Genomic DNA, 21,640 nt, shown 5'->3' with positions numbered 1-21,640 from the left:
GAGAAAAAAAAGACAAGATACTTTGACAAAGCTTTTTTTTTTTTTTATTTGACATGAAACACATCCAATGACACCGTGACAGTGTTATGTCAAGTAAGACATGTTGTTAGAAGTTATCGCACCATTAAACTAGTTCAGAATGTCTTTGCTGCAGCTCGACGATGCATAGTGAACAGTCGTTGAGGTATACATTGTGGGCCCTTGAGTTGGTTTTTTTTTTTGTGTGTGTGTGAAAGATCCTAATTTCATTACCTCATGTATATTTTGTGCTTAGAATAACTTTGGAGGTTTGAAAATGCGTTATTCCTCACAACACGACAACTTGTAAAACTGAAATAAATAATCAAATGGAAATGATGGGTGTGTCGACTTGCATTGTCCATGTCGAGTTGCCTGTTGAGAGATTTTTTTTCATCAGATCTCAGAGCTGATGAAAACCGGTGATGACAAAACAATTTCAGAAAAGAGCAGTGAGTGTGAAGTTTGAAAATGTTGGCATGGAAAAAGAACAACTTGTTTTCACACAAAAAAAAAGGCGTCCAGAAAGAAACCTTTGTAATGACATTGGAGGACAAAGGTATGTCAACTTTCCCTTATTGAATAGCACCAATGTCTATTGAAAAGGCTTGAAGGCCAACATGAAATTATAAAACTTTATTAAAACTTGTCCGAGTGAAACAGTAGCAACAAAGCAATTATCACATAATAGCTCAGAAGGTTCACTTATTCATGAGATTTGCCCCAGATACTGGCTCGCATACATGTCAGTGTCTGTCACTGAATGGAGAGTGGTTTATTGATGTGTCGAATGTCAAGCTTTTTGCAGAAAATGTGCAGTTTCAAAGAAAGATTACATCAGGAAAATATTGATGAAACCCCTACAAAATATATTAAATTCCAATTTTGGATGGAAAGAATGAAAATACAGTGGAGGCGACATTTTTTTAAAAAGAAGAAATTTTTTAAAATGGTTTCAATATTCTGGGATCATTTTCATTAAAAAAAAAGAAAAAGAAAAAAAAAGAAACAAACCTTGAGACAAACCTTGTTGCACCAGAAAAGCCAAATATCACTGTAAAACTGGACACACTCTCACTCTCTCTCTCTCACACACACACACACACACACGCACGCACAAAATGATATTGGGAAAGTGCACATTATTCCTACCAAAATAATCGGAAACCTTTTTCTCTTTTGCGATGTGATACCTTTAAATTAACAATGCAGAAAAATGCTGTCAAGTATGAAAGATCAGTCAAGTTTTATCAACAAAGTACATTTCCATGTACACATTAACACCAGTAATACAGTATTTGACCTCTAAAATACAGTATACAGACGACATCCTTACCCTCATTAATCACCTCCTTTCTTCTTTTAAAGGAGGATTCTGACATTTTTTTAAACACAGGTTGCTTATAACTCTTCTGAATCTGATTATTGTTCATTCCTAATTATCGTTACCGTTTTTAATTTCAGTGTTTTATAGACATTCATAAAGAATTGGTTTAAATGGAATTGATGAAATGAGAAAGGCATGACTGCAAACTTAAAAAGAACAAGACCACCCCCCCCCCCCCTCCCCACCTCTATAAATGTGATATGTGTTTCGAATTATAAACTGGTGTGTTGAACTCATGTGTGAAAGTCAGTGGAAAAGTTCTTCAGTAATACTAAAAGCACAGCTAGGAATTAGGAGTTACAAATAAAAAGTTCCACAGGTTTCAGTAAGGCAAAGTTCAGTCCTCATTCTGGATATCGTTTAGAGATTCAACAGTCCATAATCAGAAATGTGACATTGGTGCTTTCCTGTTTAAAGGCACTGACTTGCCTTCTAATAATCTACATTTCCCTAATCAACTGTGATCGTAAGATTCAATGAAAATCAATTCGATGATATGAGCTAGCGGCTCGCATCATTTCAAACCAGGTAACTCTGTTAAACCTCGACAAAAGACTCCAGGGACACTTGCTGGCTTATTCTGGACCTTTCGACTGTGTTACACGACCTCATTTGCTCTCTAGATGTTCAAACTTTCCTCAGTTCTGAGCACTCTTTGACAAATCCGCAAAAACTGAGAAAACTGTCTGCTAATGAAGACTATGATATATGGTTAAAAGCTCTGGAACATACGTTTTTCAAACTGAATGAACCATAAAGCTTAAATCTGCACTGCCTTGCCCCAGTTTGTGCTTTCATGCATTACCATTAAAAGTCTAAAACTAAAAGTCACATTAGTTAACATGAGACTTTCTGAGAACTGAATAAACTGTGTTCTGTTTGGTATTCTGTTGCATAGTAAAAAAAGATTTTTTTAACACCTTTCTTTATCCTAATCTGGACAAAGATTTACAAGTTTTACCATCAGTTATCTTGGTATGCATTCAATTAAGCTTTCCAATGTGTTAATTTATGTTTGTGTTCTACAAAGAAATTCAGGACCTATGTTATTTTCAGCTAACTAGAGCGGAAACTTAGTCGCAACTTGAGAAATGGATGAAAAATCTTTTTTTATTTGGCAACAGATGGAATATTTTTTCATCTAGAAGTTTAGAAAGGCTTTAATGATTCTAGAAATATCTTCACAGCAACAATAAAAGTTGTTAGATGACCTTCAGGGTTTTTCAAAGTGCACCAGGTGGCTATTTTTCAGAGCTGTGACTGTAATATAACAGTGACACATGTGAGGCACAAGCTGGGGCGACGCTCTCCCAAAATATTCAGCATAGTCACCGAGCCAACCGATCCTCTGCCGTGTGACTCCTCTGCATGTTACGGTTTTCTTTTCTCCTTCTAGACATTGATTGCACTCCCAATTTAGCATGCACACCCAAACACCACGTACAGCTTCAACTCCTCTTCTGAAAAATGGTGCTTTTAAAAAACTGTATTAGTACTATCACAGTCATAAGAGCTATCTAACGGACCAAATCCTACTGAAAATGAAGAATCTGTGTTTTCTGCCCATCAGAGCTCATCCAGGTTTGTATGTTCATGAAGCTAGTCTTTCTTTTCCCACACCAACAAATAATTCAAGTGCATCATTTTTTTTAGGACATTTCGTGACAGCGTGTCTGCTCGCGTATACAGTGTGTGATGGGAGGTGAAAGCCACGGTGCATCCCGGTAGCAAGTTAATATGTCAGGACTGCCCCTGTAGGCTGCACTTGCTGGTGGCACTTTTTTTTTTCTTGTAATACTGATGTGGATTTGCTCATGTGAAAGCAGCAAACATGAGAGGGGGGGGGGGGCTGTCCCCTTGAGGCAGGCGAGACAGGAAGTAGACTCAGAGGTGCAAGGACTTAAAGTGCAAGGGGGAAAGTTCCAGCTCCTCTCAGCAGTTCCAGTGCACCATCCTGAAGTGAAGGTGTTAAAAAAAAAAAAAAAAAGCACTCAGAGGGATGAATGGTTCAGCATAAAAACCGATGAATGGAGAGTGGGGAGGATTTTGTTTTTTTTTGATGAGAGTATGTACTTAAAAATGTCTTTAAAAAACAAAACAAAACATGAATTGGAGCGATGAGGGAGAAGTAGGATGCGCAGAGAGGATTGCAGATCACATTTCCTTCAGTTGACAGATGTGTCATGTCTCGTATTTCCCCCCCAAAGCAAAACTGTCAGTGAACCCGAACCGCAGTGATAGAGCAGGTGGAAGCAAGGAACAGTTCTGAGAGGGAAGCACGTTCTCGCAACAGTACTGGTACTGTACTTGCATTCCTAAAATTGTTTGGTGTTCTGAATGTGTGTCTGATGTTTAATATTGGGGTAAGCTACTGTACGCACTCCTTCTCCCTCACATCTCTTCTCCGAGCCGGGCTCAGTTTTCTGCATTTTCATCAGTAGGAGAAGGTGAAGGGCGATCACATGTTGTAGGCCACGTAGATGGGGTCCAGTTGGTCTGCCAGGAAGGAGTCTCGCAGGTGCATCCTCTGCTTCTCTCCTCTGGAGTTGATGGGAATCACCCCGGGGTCCACGATGACCACCACCCCGACGATGAGGTGATGCTCCTCCAGGACCACATTGGTGACAAGGGGCACCAGGTCCAAGGCCTCCTGCTCCGAGCCGCTCAGCTCCGCCACTACCACCAGCAGGTTGGTCCATGTAAACACAGCGCTGAGGGGCAAGACGAGAGTAGATCATGTTACTGTGTGAACTGCAGGCCGTGGTTGATATCAGTGAGTTTAACGTCTGTAAAGAAAATAATCAATTATTCACAGAAAGAGTCATATTTGGAGAAAGCTCACCTCTCTGCGATGCTGCGGTGAGATCGAGACACAGACGTCTCGATGTCAATAGGGTGATAACGTAATCCCCTCAGCTCCAGCGTTTCATCGAGAGAGCCCACCACAAACAAGGCATCATGACGATCTGAAGCAGAAAAAGACCAAAAACAAGTCACACACAAACACAAAGAAATCACCTCTCAAAGTCGTATTACTGAATGTGATTAACGTGTTTGAAATGTCTTCTCACCTCCGCTTGCATCCAGCAGCTCGGTCCTCTTGATGAAGCCCAGGTAGCCAGTCCTGGCCCACAGAGTGTGGGGCTCCCCAAAGCTGAGTCTGGTGTTGAAGTGGTCTGCCTGCAGGCTCTCCTCCCCATAGATGGTGTAGTAGCCACTGGCGCTGTGAGGGCTATTCACCCAGATCTGCATAAAGACAGAAAGGTGAATGAGTAAGGACTGGCATATGTTTAGTATTTGTGGGATCTCTACAATCTGAGCAGTTGTCTAAAAAAAAAAGTGATTTTTGTGCTTCACTCTGTGCCAGTGAGAGTACTTAATACATCCCAGAATCATAAAGAGGAACATGATCCTTTTTGCCCACTCACCTCCCCAAGATGGGAATCCCCCAGCGGGCCTCTGGTCTCTGGGTTCACGATGATGACCCTCACCCCCGGCAGGATCTTAGAGGAGAACATAAGAGCTTGAGTTTAGCTTGACAACCACTTCTATTAACCTCTCTGGCTCTGTGACCAGTACGACTATCACACAAATGAGCCGATAATCAATACGTACAGTGCCTGACTCCATGAGTGGAAGACTCTGTGGCGCTCCTCGTTCCACCAGCCTCACCCTGAGGGACACAGACGAAACATGGCTTGTCAATCATTCTTATGGATTTGAGTGACTCACCTTGTTTGTTTTCACCAACCGCATCATGTGATCACTTTAGTTGTTTTCATACTGTTTAAAAAGTCTCTTGTCTTACCTGTCATGGCGCAGAGATTTCATGTCAACATACACGGTGGAAGGGTCTGGTCCAGCAGTGCCCTGGTGACACAGAGAGGAAAATAAAAAATATAAAATGTGAGAAAGACTGTTAGATTATCAATAGGTTATTCTTATTCAGAAATACGTATGGTTGTTATGGAAAAACACTTCTGTATAGAAGAATAAAGAACGATATGTGCAGTGAGTACCAGTACAATTTTACAAAAAAACCTGGCAGGTAAATGATGCATACAACACCAACAAATGAGTAAAATTAGCGTCAGTTCTAGTGTGAACTCATAACATAATATGAAACCGACCTGCAGGCAGATGGCCAGGTTGACTCTGGAGCCGAAGGCAGTGCTGACGGCTCGTGGTGACAAGCCGAGATCTTTGAAAAGTTTGGAGAAGGATTGTGTGAGGGCGAGCCGAGGCCGCTCCTCTGCTATCACCACACAGCTCCGCACACATGACAGATTCAGACCCCGCGCCTATAGACACGCACGGCTTAAAGGTTATTCACACTTATAACAGTGAAGACTGATATTAACACAAATGGGAACTCCGCATCAGTACATTTTTAACCAAAGTCCTTTGACATAGCAACAGAATATAAAGCAGAAATATTGAGCTCTATGTAACCACTATAATCAGTCAGATGAAGTTCTTCTGTAACATATTTTTTAAATGCTATGGAAGTGATGATGTGCTGGAGCTTACTTTTCATTCTCACATAAAGGTGTGCAAGAATTTTGAAAATCTATATCAATTGCTCACTTATCGGACTGATTATAGGCTCATTACTTTGTTCCCATTACATCATTAAAAACACGATATTTTTTTAATGATTAAATGAAACAGGTGTTTATTATTTTCCTTTGCAGCAGACAGGATACCAGTCTAAAACAAATGTATCGCTGTGTTATTATTAGAGTAATAACAGATACAACAGAGCAGTAATCTTCATTGTTTTGGCTGTGATTCTGACCTTCAGCATCTCCGTCTGGGTGCCCAGGCCCTTGGTGCAGAGCTCCATGACAGAGTAGGAGCAGAAGGTGTCTCTGATCTTGTACTGACTGAGCGTGCTCAGCCACAGAGGCAGCGAGCTCTCCAGCTCCAGCGGAGGGATAAGGATGGACTGGTGACCTGAGTAAACACTGGACGAAAAAAACACTTGCTCTAGCAACAACTGAAACAGCATGTGATGTGAAATATGATATGTGTGTGTGTGTGTGTGTGTGTGTGTGTGTGTGTGTGTGTGTGTGTGTGTGTGTGTGTGTGTTTGAGATACCTGGAGAGGCACCACAGGACAAAGCCCAGGCCGCAGTAGGGGTCCAGGCAGATGGCTATTTGGCGTGAGGAGTAGAGCTCACACTGCAGCTTTATGGAGCGGCACAGAGTACTGACTGCGGCGTGAGACATCTGAAGAAGAAACAGGAAATAAAAAGAAACTCTTTAAAATACTTTGTGTTACAAATAAGACATACAGAAATATTATTCCTGTCAACCAAATTTCCTTTATCATGTGCAGCATGATTTCTGATGTACCTTGACTCCAGTCAACATGCCTGTGGTAGACACACTGAAGTCCAGGTAGGCCAGCATCTCAGCTGTAGGTGGTTTATAGAAGTGTGGAGGCCGCTTTCTGGGGAGATCATCTGTAAGGAGAGAGAAGAGGAATCTTTTATTTATTTTACTAGGCAAAATAATTTCAATGTTCTACTGTTGATATAACTGTTTCCTATTGGAAATGCACTCTCATAATGGTTCAGTGTTTTTGTTGTGTGGGAGGATGCTATAATGTAAATGTGCCTTTAATTGCACATTTCAAAGCCATGTGCAACTTTCAAGAACTGCCCGATTATTTTAAGAAAAAGGTTAATGTTTGTTGATAACATATATAGCTTTGTAATCTACATTAGATTAATCACCCTTCTAGTAAATGAGAGAAGACTAAAATAGTTTCCCCAAAGTAAAGGAAAGAGCGACCAGGACACCTTGTGGTCAGAAGTGGTACACGTTAGTCTCAGGTTTTTGTACTAAATCTGGTCTGCCCCAAGAGATGTGTCATAAAGGTGATAGGTATAGTAACAAATGCAATATATAATAACTGCAGTCACAGTTGCTTCACATCATGCCTTATGGCTTTAAACTGCTCTAATTTGAAGAGCTCTCAACCGGACCTGTATCGATAATAGTAGGCCACGTCTTGACGTTGACGCTGGCAGCAGCTTCCCTGGACCTGAGGATCCTCATGAGAGGCTGAGTGGTGAGGATGCAGGCTGCTTTGCTCACCTGTAACACAAAGCAAATATACAGACACGTTCATTCAAGGACATAACAAAAAAATCTTCCATTGAAAGTACTGAAGTGTTACTTTATTGATCCCTGTGGTAAAATTACATTTAATTTGCTCCCCTCAAGGTAAAAGAGTTAGATGGATCAAACAGACTTCACAGCTGTATTATTTTATTCTATATTATCCCCTGTATTATATTTTTTGACTAGTACTGGTTGTTATTGTGCTGAAATATTCTTTAATTATGACAAGGGACTAGCTATAAGCTCATCAAAAAACTGTACATGGCCCCTTTCAAATTACATTTTTGAAAGTACATTCATTAGTCTATTATGCTCTGTTAATGCTTGATTTCATAACACTACAGGAGTACTAGACACTTAGAAGATAGTTTTTGATTTTAGCTCATGATACTGTGGTGGGCACTCACGTCAATGATCATGCGGACAGTGGGCAGTGTAGCGGCCAGGTTCTGTGGGTGGGGCGGCCTCACCGTCACAGGGATGACCCCAGCATAGAGACAGCCATAGAAGGCAGCGATCAGGTCAATACCTGCACAAGTAAGAGAGAGACAAGAACCTCATGAACTAAAAATATACTGCTGTTTTTTCACTGCATGTAAAATTGAAAATTAAGAACAGAGATACAGTAACGAGGGGTGATTGTATGTGTTTACCCGGGGGATAAAGTAGCACCACGTTGTCTCCTGTGTTGAGGCCCCCTCTCTCCATAAGGGTAGCTGTGATTTTCTCTGCTCTCTTGTGAAGCTGAGCACAAGTGGCTGTGCACACTGCCACCCCCTACAGCAAAAACAGAGGAAGGACAGATGAACTCACACCCAACAAAATGGATCACCATTAGCTACATAACCACAGCCAAAAATAGTCAGTATGTATATCTCATGTATTGATTCTTACTACAAATGTCTCATCTCAGATTGATTTGATGAGTATGTGTCTACTCTACCTTTGCATTGAGCAGCACATAGAGAACATGGTCTGGGTCAGTTTGGGCTCTCCACTGCAGGGCTTCAGACAAGAACTGGTGCTGAAAAGGTTCACAGAGGAATATGTCAAGCCAATAAAAGGTCAACAACAGAGTCACTGGAAACTACACAACGCTGCGTCTTTAATAAATCATAATCCATTTAAAAATGACTGACAAATACAAACATGTAAAATCTGGTCGGAAAACAGATAAAGTCAGGTCATTTCAAACTGATTTTGTGTGAAATATGAAACAAACAAAGATATTCTGTGAGGCTTTTGACCTCACACTCAGAGATGGACAAACACACAACAGGAACATGGCAGTGTCCAGAGAGTACTTTTTTTGCCAAGTGCAGGGTCATGCTGGGACCATCTGCACCTGGTGGGAGGCAAATTGGAACCACTGTCAATAACTAACAAGCTATGGACCTTTCAAACAAATGGTATGACAACTTTCATTTCCACCAGATATTAGAGGCTTGGTGTTCTATTGCTTAAATAAAGTTGCTTCAAGAAAGCAATCCAAAAGAAATATTAAATGCATTATTAGCATCTTGATCAGTAGTGTCAATAAGCTGAGGAGCACAGGTCAGAACAGGACAGGACGTGAAAGCAAAGAAATCCTTTAAAAAGGTAGAAGCCAAGTGAACATTGGGCAGCACATAAATAAAACAAAGAAATAAGGTTAACACCATGACGCTCTCTGGACAAACAAACATAATATATAGCAGTGTCACATCGCTGGCCGTATTAAAATCACCGGCTGGCTTTGTGCCATCCGCTCTCTCAGTCAGACAGGTCGTCAGTGAATCGAGTGTCAAATCATGCAGACCGGCTGCTCTGACCACTCATCAAGCCATGCTACACACGAGGAGCATCACAGTGAACACAGCAGGCAGAGGTGCACACCAAACATGTTCTTAATTAATGCTTTTTACAATGAAAAATTATAATGTCTTTTATAAGGTCACATATACTAGAAGACTGTTATAAAAAATAATAGTCATTGCTTAAAGCCTGAATCACCTCCTTAAAGTATTTTTTTGAATGACAAGAAACTTTAATTCACTTAAGAGTTGATGAATGATAATCTACTGCTGAGCCTTTGAGCTACTAGGCTTCTGGCCAACTCCCATTTTATAAGGTGATGGCAGAGAGAGTCTATTATGGGACACTGCTAAACTTCACTTTTAGTGTATTAGTATATTAGTATATATCAGCTTATGTGTGTGGACCCCTGCTGGCCGAGGAGCCAGCCTGGACAGTCATCTCTGTGCATCGGGACAAGCTGTTGCTGGTGGTCATCAGGCTATTGCGGCTGCAAAAGCACATCTGACTCACAGAAGCAGCGGAAGCAAGGACAGGTGGGGGCCAGACTAGAGCCTTACCATCATGGTGGGCCACATACAGAGCTATAGCCCACCCCAAGTAAAGGCAGAACAACAACAGAGATTTAGGTAAAAGACATAAGCATCCACTTTCTTTTCACAGTTATAGAGTCACATATCACTTGGTAAATATGAGAACACATTTAGAGCATTTTCAGTGTATAAATCAGTTTACTTTGCATAGGTTTATGTGTAATTTATGTGTAATGACTGGGAATAGAAAGAGTACAAAGTTTATTTGTCCAGGTGTTAATGTTAGAGTCATAGTTTGCTTCCAATTATAAATATCCACAGTAACACTAATTAAACACAGTAATATAAGTTATAAAACTGGAGACAAGACAGTTTCCTAACACCGTACTGAGAGATGCCACAACTATTTAAAGAGTCAGTGTGGTGAAAGAGTGGTTTGTGCTTTGTGTGTCATATGTTACCTTTCGGATTAGATCCTGGTCCTCCACCACACCCAGCTCTCTACCTGTAGCCTGAGCGATCCGCTTCCCTGCCACCAAGTTGCCGACCAGCATAGAAGCTGGACCAACATCCACTGAACAAATGAGAGACAATGAGTGTCATCTATACAGTGACACATTTACATGTTTGATAAACAGTCAAACCCCAAACTGCAAACTACAAAATCAACATAATATTTCTAATGTTGTATTGTAAGAATCAGTAGATATAAGGCGCCCTACCTGGCTGTTTCTGGCGTGGTTTGGGCATGTTGGTAACACAGGTGTGTGGGCACATGAGGATATTGCAGGGGTGCAGGTTTCCCTCCAGAAAGTTCTGCTTGGTTTCGCAGATGTGGATGCCTCCGAGCGGAGTCTTTGGGAGGGTGTTGGCTGGGACGAGCGCAAGGCAGTACAGGCCAACCTGGTGGATACTGTCGATGGCCTGGGCAGAAGATAAATCATCACGTTTTATAGTTTAATGAATGCTAAATGAAGACAACATATCATTTCCTAATGAGAAAAGGTTGCTGTGTCTCTTTCTCTAATTTTAATCAAGTTATTAAAACCTTTATTTTACCTGTCATGATTTTGAAATGTACACAAGCACAACTTAAGTCATAAAAGGGAGAATATGTGACATAATAGTAAGTACAACTAAATGCCATCATAAAAAAATAAAATATTTATTGAATCTTTGCAAAATTCTGGATTTGGCTGTGATTTGGAACTAGTTCTATAACTCAGTTCTTTTGTCAGTACTTGAAGAAAAGGAGTGAGATTAGCACAGCATAAAATCTGGGCCAAAAAGGACACAGAACGATTAATGAGTGATTGTGATTTATACGTTCTTCATTCTTTTTACTTGACGCAGTATTTTCATGTCAGAAATATTCTTTATCTTATCAATGTTTTAGATTTGTTACATTTAACTATTGTTAAAGGATAAATCAATTTTAATCCTGTACTGAATTTCATCTTTAAAAAAAAATTATAATTAAAAAACAACTTTACCTGCAGTACTCGACTCATCCACTGGAAGCTGTCCTCCTCACTGGCGTCAGGCCTCTGCTCTGCCACGATCACTATCCTCTCATCATAAAACACTGTGACTGAGAACACAGCAATCCTGCACAGATACACATACCAGAGTTATTGCTTTTCCTCAAATTATCAAAATATTATCATTATTTCTATGGGTACATGTATTGCTTTAAAGCGACTCTCTTGCATTTCACACAGCACACAAACTTGAACAGCAACAACCCCTCCTCTCTCCTATCCCCAGATCTTCATTGTGGCTACAACCTGGGATCTCTTTATAAAGACCATAACCATAACCATAACCTAACCTTAACCACAGACCCAAAAATCAGCGTTTTACCAACTGGGGACACATCTCTTGTCCCTAAACGTACCCTAATACAGACACAAACACAGAGCAAATCACGCAGGCTGACACAGTGAGCAGAGGCAGCACCTTACCTCCCCCTATAAACCGTTTTGACAGGCTCCACTGCAAGCGCGGTGGCCACCAAGTCGTCTGCATTGTGGCGGCGTCCGCTCACCATCAGCAGCCCTTCAATCTTTCCCACAACAAACACCAAGCTGCCCTGTGGAGGACACAGATTTTTAGCTCAGCACAGGAAACAGAAATCTCACCAGCTTTAATTCACAAGACACATTTTGACAAGCAAACTCTTAATTTCTGTGTGTGTGTGCCTTACTGGTCCAACAAATCCAAGCAGACCAGTTCGAGTGAAGGGAATTTCTCCTATAGGTGCTCCAGCCTGGTTAACAGGGATCACCTGGAGAAGAGCAGAGAGACCAAGCATTGGACATGTAGATTACAGTCCAATATTGAAAAGAATTGAGAGATGCTGGAGTTAAAAGTTGTATATATAAAAACATTACATTTAAATCCAAGACAGAGAAAATTGTAGTAACAAAAACAAGGACTGAGAAGATATGGGACCAGAGTCTTAGCACGCTTCTTGAGAATAAATACAACTACTGCATGATGCATATTGCACCGGGTCTCAAGGGCTAGAGCTGATCCCAACACACCTTTGACAAGATGCAGGAACAACTTTGACAAGTCACCAAGATGGTTCAAGCTTTTAACTACATTTCTTGTCTCATACCAAACATATATTTAACAACCCCTTAATGTTAATGTTATTATACTATACTCCAATATTCTAATTTTGGTCATCAATAAACATGAGTTTTAAACTCTGACAGACCTCAAATGTGTTTTTGGTGACACCAGGCAGGCCGTAGTACATGGTGCCACCTGCCCGAGAGTTGATCACTATCTCTCCTATTTCATCTGTCTTGCAGAGCTGAGGAGGCCCATCTGGTTTCACAATGCACATCAGAGCTGAAACACACATACAAGGTCAAAACATTAACATCAAGTGTGTTCAAGGACTCGTCTTCTGATGTTGGTATAAAGAAGAAGAGGTAAACAAAGAAAGGTACAGTAACAATGGACAGTAAAATGTGGCATCTGCCGTATTCTGCAATGCTAATTACAGCAAACCGCATTGGCTTACCTCCAGGCATGATGTGGCCTACATCCTGAACAGTGAGAGCAGAGTTCTTGTCCTCTGTGTTCACTCTGATCACCCCGTGGCTCAGCCCGCCCATGGACAGGATGGCCCTGGCTGGCAGAGGAGCTCCTCGTGCACCAGGCCTGCAGAGACAGCAAAAAGAAGTGACAGTGTGAGAGCAATAACAAGCCAGACAGCAAGGCGGCGGAGCGGTAACTCATTGTTGAGGTCTGCTGATGTCCAAAACAAGTCTCAGTCTCAAAATACTGTACAGCTTTTATATTTTCCAAAAAGTGTTTTAATCTTGAACATGACAGGAAAAATATGATTTTAATTCTGAGTAGCTATATCCCAAAAGAAGTGAAATTATATTTGCCTGGAGATCATTTTTTAACTTGATCTAAAAAGAGCATGATGTTAAAAAGTGTTCTCTTTTTCTCCTGCAGTCTTTTCCTCCTAGATGAGTCTGATAGTCAGTTAAATAAAAGTTATGAGTCAATAAAACAAAACCGTCAAGTAAAACAAAAGCAATTTTTTGGTGAATATTTTCTGCAAAGCCGTCTTCTTGTTGGAGTGAAAAAATGCTCTAGTTTTGAATTCTCTTTTATCTTTCCAGAGCATGTGACTGTGCAGATGTGGTACCTGCGTATGGCCACAGTCAGGACCTCAGGAGAGGTTGCACATGGACAGATGACCTCAGGCTTCAGACCATGAGACTGGAACACATTCAGGAAGGCATCACATGACGACACAGACCCTGATGACAAACACCACATGGAAACATGATCAAAAACAGAGAAGTAGTAGTAGACAAAATGATCAAACATTAACATTAAACATTCAAATTATTATATTACAGAGTAGTCTCTTATGACAAAGGGAGCTTGTTTATGCAGGATAAATGACTCACATGGGTTTGCTCCATCGGCCACTATTAGCATTCGTATTGAGGACAGGTTAGTGTCCCTCTGATCCTTGTGGGCCATCATGGCCCAGTGAAGGTCACGGCACTTCACCAAGGCCACACGAGCTATAAGAGGGGGAGGGGACATGTTAAAAATTATGCACCTACATACAATATTTACAACTGGTTTCATCTCATATGAATCTGCTTTTAGTATTTGAGATAAAATCATTTTATAATACTATTATGTTACTGTAGTCTGGTATGTAGACTCTCAGTTTTATATCTGTATTCTATCATTTAAAATAGACAGAAAATAAACTAGTGTTGACAGACATTAGGCTCTTAAAAGAACAATGAAATATCAATTCAAGACTAGGTAAAGCCAAACCTTTGTGAATGTGGACTCTCTGCACCCAGGACATGGGACAGGCTTTCATGACAGCATATGGCACTGTGATGGTGTGGATTCTGTTCATGACACTCTGCGAGAAAAAAAAAAACAGACGTACTGTCAGTCTCAATGTGCTAAATGTTAAGAAAGTCAACTATGGACACACTACTCAACTACTATCTGGATACACAGAAATGACTATTGCATTCAATCTCACCGTTAAGACACCGTGCCACATGCCCATATCCTTCTTGCAGTCCAACACGTTGACCAGAGTCTCACCTGAGTCAAAAACCACAAAAACACATGAGCAAAAGACAAAGAGGTACAAGCACTAGAGGCATAAGTTACATAAAGCACAGACACTTACCTTCACAGTAGTTACAGGCCTGGGTGAGGGCTTGACAGTGGGTCAACATGGAGATCTTCGACACAGCAACCCCCATCACTGTACCCTCCTTACTCGCTTTGTACTTTATTAGGACAGACACACACAACATAATAAATGAATTAAAACAACGAAGGCATCATAGGACAGATTAAATGAAAAAAAAGGGTGGATGAGGCCTACATGAGGATTTCATTGGATTTATAAATAGACATGTAATATAAATGGGAGCCACACCCTTCTATAATTGTTTCATGAGCAGTAAAATCAATTAAAATGTGTCTTATGACCAAATTAGGAGGGCTAAAACTGGCGCTTGATGTTTTTAGGAGTACCTCTATGTAGGCGGTGTCTGTGTTGGCGGTGGGGATGTGAGGCTGCCAGTCTTTGGATGGTTTGGTCAGGTACTTGGTGTCTGTCACGACCCATTTCATCCTTGGCCATCCTGGTCGGGGTCAAAGAAGCATAGAGACATATTTTAGCTGACTTCAAGGAAAACAAGGAAAAACACAGTGTATTTAAGGGCTCTAATTATAAGTCGTAGACTGAGCCTCCGGGTGTCAAGGGCAAAGGTGAACAGCCAATAGCTTTAATAGCAGAGTGACCACCAGGCCTCGCACACACATGCACGCACACACACATTCTGGTCCTGTACTATCCCATAAACATCACACTGTATATTCCCTTTAATTGCTTTATCTAATTGGCCCACAGGAGACAGAAAAACAGCTGAGCGAGCAACATTGCTAGTGGTGCATTTGGGGTGGCTGACCTTTGAACTGGATGATCTCTCCGCTTGGTGTCTTGGGCAGTCCTTTGAGACACACCTCACTGGTCAGCGCCAGACTAACACCACAACTCCCCAGCAGGAAGCCAATCTGCTGACTGCCTGCATCCTGTAGAGAGAGACAAGGTTAAAGAGACTTATGACACACTGAACTGGCCACCATGAAATACCACGGCAATTAAAAATCACAGATACTCTCAGCTGTCAATATCTAGGTCATTTTATCCAGATTTTACATGGATATTTGAGTAATGAGCCATTAAAATACACCCTGCACACAGTGATGATTAGAACATATATGACATTAAGTTTATTAAAACACATCTGAGCATAACAATGTGTCACAAAAATGTGTTCTGATTTCATGTTTCTCAGTGATCACCATAGAAGATTCACTGGCGTCGTATTACCTGTCGTGACAGTGGTACTTCAATGGGCACAGGGATGACCTCTGCAAGCAGGCAGCCGTAGAAAGCCACCCAGAACATGCCAGGGTCACTGTTTGGGTACACCAGTGCCACCTAAGAGACAGAAAAACTTATTTTCCATATCATGTTCCTTTATGCTTTAAATATTCAGTGGTGAATGACAGATTCTTACTCGATCTCCAGGCTGTAGTACAGGTTCTGTCTTGGTGCCCAGTTTGTTCAGCAGCGTATAGGCCAGCTTCAGACTGCGACTCCATAGTTTGCCTGTGTGCAAGAAAAGCCAACAGAGATTTTTAAAAGTCTTATTTATCATGTATTAACGTTGTATTACTAAACCTTGACTTGCTTATTGGCTATATCAACATTTGCCATGAGGTTGAGATGCAGCTCACCGTATGTGAGTGTGTAAAGGGGTTTTCCAGTGATATCCAGAGCAGTGAGGGCAGGGCTCTTGGCCTGGGTGGCCCCCCAGCGGGCCAGGGCAGCCTGCAGAGCAGGAGGCCAGTTACTGACGACACCGAGAGGCTCCCCCTTTACTGGGATGATTTGACGCCCCTCAGGCTTCGGTGTGTTGGGGTCTGGCTGGGGAACTGGATAACAAAAGAGGCACGGATGTGTCAGAGGTGTCAGGACATGACTAGTTAAGGCTCAGGTGCGGGTGTAACCATACAATAACACTGTGGACAACTCAAATGATGCGCTACAAGAATTTGGGTAACTTTTTTTTTTTTTTTTACAACTGAGTTACCATAGAAACTTGTGTTGACAATGAATAAGCATTTCATCACCCAAGAGGATTTCCATGCTAGTCATTCTTGACCAGAGTGGTTTAGTTAATAATAATAATAATAATAATAATGACTCTCTGGAAAAATTCTGGTCAGATTTTTCCTACTAATCTTCCATTAATTCTACATAAACAGCAACATTACAGACAGGGACATCACAGCTGCAAAAAGTATCACCCACAGTCAAAATGAAGCAGCCCGTCTAAAAACTCTTTAACTTTTCCCCATCTAAAAATCTGAAAATAAATATGAATGCACACTATTACTAGTCTCACCTTCTACAATTTCCTCAGAGTCATCCAGGAAGAATTCGCTAAGCGGTGGTCTTTTGGGCCGCTTGAGTGTGTTCAACAGCTGCTGGATCTTAGTGGACACCCTGCTGTTGACAGGCACGCCTGGACAAACACCAAAAACAGCCACAGTCACAAATAAATGCAAACAAACAACTCCAAAAAATTCACACACCCCCGCATCCACACATGCAATTCTATTTTATCACAAATGTCTACTGTATCACAAACTCTCATACAGGCAGGACCCTACACACTAGCACACAGTCAGGATCAGAATCAGCAGCAGGAAGGATTCGAAAGGGAAATTGTTTGAAGAGACACAGAGTGGACGACCTTAAGGAAAATCAAACATACTGTAGGAGGATTCTCTACGTCTAAACCTACGACAAGAGACAAACATGAAGACAGATTTGACAGACACCAAGCTGGAAAGCAAGCTGATATGGGCCTCTCCAGCATCCCTCCCCTTCCCCAGATTTTCGATTCTTATTACCTTTTCTCTTTCCTTTTTTAAATGAAAGGCAAGACACGGATGGATTAATGGACCCAAAAGAAAGAACACAAAATATCATTGTCAATGTGATTAGCAGCATTCTCCAAACAGTGAAATGAGGAAGATATTGAAGGTGGGCAGATCTTCTATTGATTTGAACACACTCCAATCATCACCGAAATGCTGTGAAACAACAACGGTCAATCAAAACAGAAATATGTCAATCAACTGTCATGATTACAACATGCAAATGATTTAACCTCTTGATCTGAAGCCAGAACCAGATGGCAGTAACCAAGTTCCACACATTTCAGGATAGAAAAGGAATTATTGCCTCACATACATTTATATCACCAACAGACATTTATGGCATGTGTGAGTGTACCGTCAGCAGTATCCAGCATGCTGGAGCGGCTCTGTCCACGGCTCATGCCCCTGACCGCCGGAGGCAGGTCCACCCTGGATCCTCTCTCCTGTGGGGTGGAGGATGTCACATCTGGGGGGACACTGTTTTCTGGAGGAGAAGAGACAGTGAGTATCATAAAGGAGAGCAGCAACCAACCACGACTAGAATGTATGCATCATGTGTGCTATTCATCAGTTAAGTTTACCTATGCGTGTGTGGGCCAGTACATCGGCCAACAGGGAAGCAGCAGGCTGGAGCTGGGGCTGTGGCTGCGTCTTGGGCTCTCCATGGGAGAGGGTGGAGGAAGCAGACGAGGACGTGGAGGAGCTTTGGACGGAACGGTTGATCCAGTAATCGGGGCTCTGCAGGCTCTGGGCTAACACTGCACTGAGAGCTGCCTTTCTGCGCAGTGAGCCCTCATCCTCTGATGCAGAAGATGTGTCTGAAGGCAAGACAAAAAAAAAAACTTGAAACTTTGTCTTCTGATCATAACTCTGTCTTTATTAGATTTTTTTTACTCTATTTCCACCATGTCCTACAGAGCAACAACAGAATGTCTTCCTCCAGGATGCTTATAATGTATAATGTGGCCACTAAAGCCAGGTTTCCAATTGCAAAGCAGATCTCATAACCATTACACCACCCAGCTGCTCACTGAGCGTAAGAAATTAAGTTTACCAGGAGGTGTGCAGGTATCTATGGGAGACTGGACAAAGGCTGAGCGTCTCTTGGTTGGCATGGGCAGTGCCATCTTCTCTTCTTTGTGTTTGGCCAGTGCTGCCTGCACAGCCTCTGTGTGGATGTCTACATAATGGGTCAAAATAGACATAGTGAGACAAGAAAGGTCTACAGAAAGAGAGAGAATATTGTAAAATGGAAGGGTTTTTTTGTAGTGTATGTTCTATACCTGATCTGTAGCGGTCATCCCTGGCCCCTCCACTGCGGTGTGCGCGGTGGTGCCTGGAGGCTGAAGATGTGGAGGGGCCTGGGGCCTCAGGACTCGGGCTGGGATCGGAACTGTGGCCCGGGGAAAGCTGCACATCTGGCAGAGATAGACCCGCATCTACAGAGAAGAAGCAGGTCAATAAAAACGCATGTAGGCCAACATATATACATATACTTAAAAACAAACATGATCTTTTGGAAAGTCACAGACAGACAAAGCACACTTTGCTTTACATAATGCCATTACGGTAACATAGAGGCATTAATATTATATAATATTCCAAGAAGGTCTCTAAATTTAGACTCACTATAGAGCCTCTGAACATGAAGTGAAATAAGGACATGTACTTGACTGATATAATTTATACTGTTAACAAAGTACAGGAAACTAGGCTAGTTTCAAGCAAATATATTTTTAGTCAACCGTCTTCTCCTCCCGGAGTGCCTGGGCAACAGAGACCCTGTGGAGATGATGGTTCAGAGGGATAAGAAGGCCTGGGGGGACAAATACCATGGCAGGAGGTGACCTTTTGAGCTTCAAATCTTCTCAATACATGCTTTGATATTCCAGGGCAAGACGCCCAAAACACAACAGAAAACAGAGCCACCTGACATTTAAGTATTTTTCATGTTTTATTGAGATTTGTGCAATCCTTCTCAAATCCCTGTATGTGACGTCACCTTACAAATCATGTATCAAGAGGCGGCTCAAGCCAAAGCAGGTTAAAGGCTGATCTCATTCATGTAACTTCATGAAAATAGAAACAAAGAATACCACTTTGTAAACTAGCCAACAGTGACACATCAAGAAGGATTTTTTCATGCCTATGCTAATGTGGTGTATTTTTTCCTACGGAAACACCACACCCTGATGTGAGGCAGCTGACTGACAAAAAAAGGGAACAGATCAGTTTCCCAAATGAGGACAGAGGTGACTCTCTCATAGTAGTACAGTGAAACTCTGGTACTTCCCTGCCTCTGTGAATGTGCATTAACCGCAACTGCTTTTAGCTTATTGTTTCACATATGACCACCAAGTGCGTTGTGTTATTCTGGGGGGTTTCTACAGGGGTGCAGATATTGCAGAAGTTATTAGATACAATTTGTGAAAATCCCATTTTGGCCAGTAGAGGGCCTCAGAAAGTCAGATATTCTCCTGGACTGCTGGGACAAAGAGAATTACAGTCACACTGGAGGTACAGTGAAGTTACTTTTTTTTAATAAAGCTTGACAAATAAAAGCACACGAATATTGCCTATTTTTTAAAGCTGTAATACCCAACAGAAGAGCCACCAGGTGGTATGTACTGCAAGTCATGACAGTGATCTTGAGCTCTTCGCTGCAATTACGATTATGTTTTCTGCATCTAAGGGCAACCAGTAGGATGAGTGCTGCCACAGGAGAACAACATTGTCCAGGAAACAAATAAAGGAGAAGTTAGAAGTAAAATGAGTAGAAGCAAAAAGCAGGAGGAAGAGCTGGTCTTACTTGGCAAATTGGGGATGTAGGAGGCCAGCAGCTTGGCTCTCTTCTTCTCAAAGCCCTTCTGCGTGATGTCACCTAGGAGAGAGGACAGCGACACCACACTGTTATGTTAGTCATAATTACCACGCAAACGCCAGACGAGCGCACACACACACACACACACACACAAACCAGATTAAGTCCACACAATACACACACAAACTCACAGCTTCTGCTTTAGCTAATACATTTGCAAGGGTTGAGTCATAATAATAATCCTCTTTATACCAAATCTACTGAACTCCACATGTTGACGGCTCAGCCCATTCACAACTAAGTAAGGAGATAACACCATTGTTTGGCCTTACATTAGCCCCAGTGAACAAACATGATGAGTGCACAAAAACCTCCTCTGGGCCACGAAACCCAAATATGATTACGGCACTAGCAGATAAACCGTGCAGGGAGGAGAACAATGGCGAAACTGAAGGATATCGGAAAGAGTAAGGATAGTAAGCAGAGCTAAAAAAAAAGGGGAAAAAAAAGGAAGCTATGTGAGCCAGGTTCACATGGGACTCAATGATTTATCTCTTCCTCCTCCTCCTCCCCTTTTCCCACTGTACACCCAGTACCACCCCTTCCTCAGTCGGCCTTGGACTGGCAGGACTCCCACCGCTACCGCAGTTTGTTGGAGAACAACACAGGCAAGGCAAAGTCCACTTCACTGGGACCCCAAAACACACAGTATGCTTGTGCAGCAAACATGAAATGCAAGACACACCCCTTATCCTGTTAACTTACAAGCACGCACCCTCCCCTTGTACACACAAACAATCCCACTGCCGCAATGTCTGTTATTCCTCTTTCTCAGTGTCCAGCGATAACACTGTTTTCTGTGTCAAGTGCAATGTGCCAAAGGACTGCTTAGCCTCAATCCCTTGACACCTCCTCCATACTGACTGGTGACAACAAGGAGACCCTGGTCTGACATACTTACAGGAGAAAAAAAAAGGGAAAAGATAACATGACGAGAAGGGAGAAGTATGATCAAGAGGGGTGGGAGAGGGTTGTGTGAAGGTGAGGGGTGGGGTGGGGGAAAACACATGGTGACAGTCACTGGAGGAAGCGAGTAGGAACATAGTCTGTGTGTTTGAAACAACAATGGAAAGAAAACGAGAAGAGAGAGCAAGAGAGGAGGGGTGGGGTGGGGGGTGGGTGACCAAAGTTCAACCACAGAAATTGAAGAGGAGGTGGGCTGCATAAGCCGGCACTGGGTGGGGAGACCCATGCGTGACTCAAACAGAGTGTGTTGTGTCTTAAAAGCTTTCTAAAACTCTGGTCGCTATCCACTGATGGGATCTGAAAAGAGGTTCTGCACAATATTGAGCACACTAACAGGATTTGAGACTTATTTATGATACTTTCGATGAGGAAAACTTTTGAGGTTTCACA

The 21,640-nt window shown here is 42.1% G+C and overlaps 1 protein-coding gene across 1 annotated transcript in view; it reads right to left on the bottom strand.

Moving 5' to 3' along the window:
* Positions 1–2,286: 2,286 nt before the first annotated feature.
* dip2ba (disco-interacting protein 2 homolog Ba) overlaps positions 2,287–21,640 on the bottom strand; it is a 41,057-nt gene continuing 21,703 nt past the window's right edge. Inside the window, exons 2-38 of the mRNA XM_053317542.1 lie at positions 20,213–20,284; positions 18,687–18,842; positions 18,458–18,583; positions 17,985–18,221; positions 17,759–17,887; positions 16,863–16,982; positions 16,192–16,389; positions 15,972–16,063; positions 15,782–15,892; positions 15,357–15,480; positions 14,920–15,029; positions 14,567–14,669; positions 14,414–14,478; positions 14,194–14,287; positions 13,809–13,928; positions 13,541–13,655; positions 12,902–13,041; positions 12,590–12,726; positions 12,071–12,151; positions 11,829–11,956; positions 11,358–11,472; positions 10,587–10,788; positions 10,326–10,438; positions 8,481–8,561; positions 8,191–8,314; positions 7,945–8,066; positions 7,399–7,510; positions 6,764–6,873; positions 6,507–6,637; positions 6,204–6,372; positions 5,536–5,706; positions 5,214–5,275; positions 5,021–5,078; positions 4,834–4,908; positions 4,477–4,651; positions 4,248–4,371; positions 2,287–4,116 (exon numbers count right to left, since the gene is read on the bottom strand). Of these exons, the coding sequence (XP_053173517.1) occupies positions 3,864–4,116; positions 4,248–4,371; positions 4,477–4,651; positions 4,834–4,908; positions 5,021–5,078; positions 5,214–5,275; positions 5,536–5,706; positions 6,204–6,372; positions 6,507–6,637; positions 6,764–6,873; positions 7,399–7,510; positions 7,945–8,066; positions 8,191–8,314; positions 8,481–8,561; positions 10,326–10,438; positions 10,587–10,788; positions 11,358–11,472; positions 11,829–11,956; positions 12,071–12,151; positions 12,590–12,726; positions 12,902–13,041; positions 13,541–13,655; positions 13,809–13,928; positions 14,194–14,287; positions 14,414–14,478; positions 14,567–14,669; positions 14,920–15,029; positions 15,357–15,480; positions 15,782–15,892; positions 15,972–16,063; positions 16,192–16,389; positions 16,863–16,982; positions 17,759–17,887; positions 17,985–18,221; positions 18,458–18,583; positions 18,687–18,842; positions 20,213–20,284 (4,655 nt within the window). The 3' untranslated portion in view covers positions 2,287–3,863. The remainder of the gene's footprint in view (positions 4,117–4,247; positions 4,372–4,476; positions 4,652–4,833; positions 4,909–5,020; positions 5,079–5,213; positions 5,276–5,535; positions 5,707–6,203; positions 6,373–6,506; positions 6,638–6,763; positions 6,874–7,398; positions 7,511–7,944; positions 8,067–8,190; positions 8,315–8,480; positions 8,562–10,325; positions 10,439–10,586; positions 10,789–11,357; positions 11,473–11,828; positions 11,957–12,070; positions 12,152–12,589; positions 12,727–12,901; positions 13,042–13,540; positions 13,656–13,808; positions 13,929–14,193; positions 14,288–14,413; positions 14,479–14,566; positions 14,670–14,919; positions 15,030–15,356; positions 15,481–15,781; positions 15,893–15,971; positions 16,064–16,191; positions 16,390–16,862; positions 16,983–17,758; positions 17,888–17,984; positions 18,222–18,457; positions 18,584–18,686; positions 18,843–20,212; positions 20,285–21,640) is intronic.

Source organism: Scomber japonicus, chromosome 4, assembly GCF_027409825.1.
Source record: "Scomber japonicus isolate fScoJap1 chromosome 4, fScoJap1.pri, whole genome shotgun sequence".
NCBI lineage: Eukaryota > Metazoa > Chordata > Actinopteri > Scombriformes > Scombridae > Scomber > Scomber japonicus.
The sequence above is the reverse complement of the archived record's forward strand: the minus strand, read 5'-3'. Positions and strand labels throughout refer to the sequence as shown.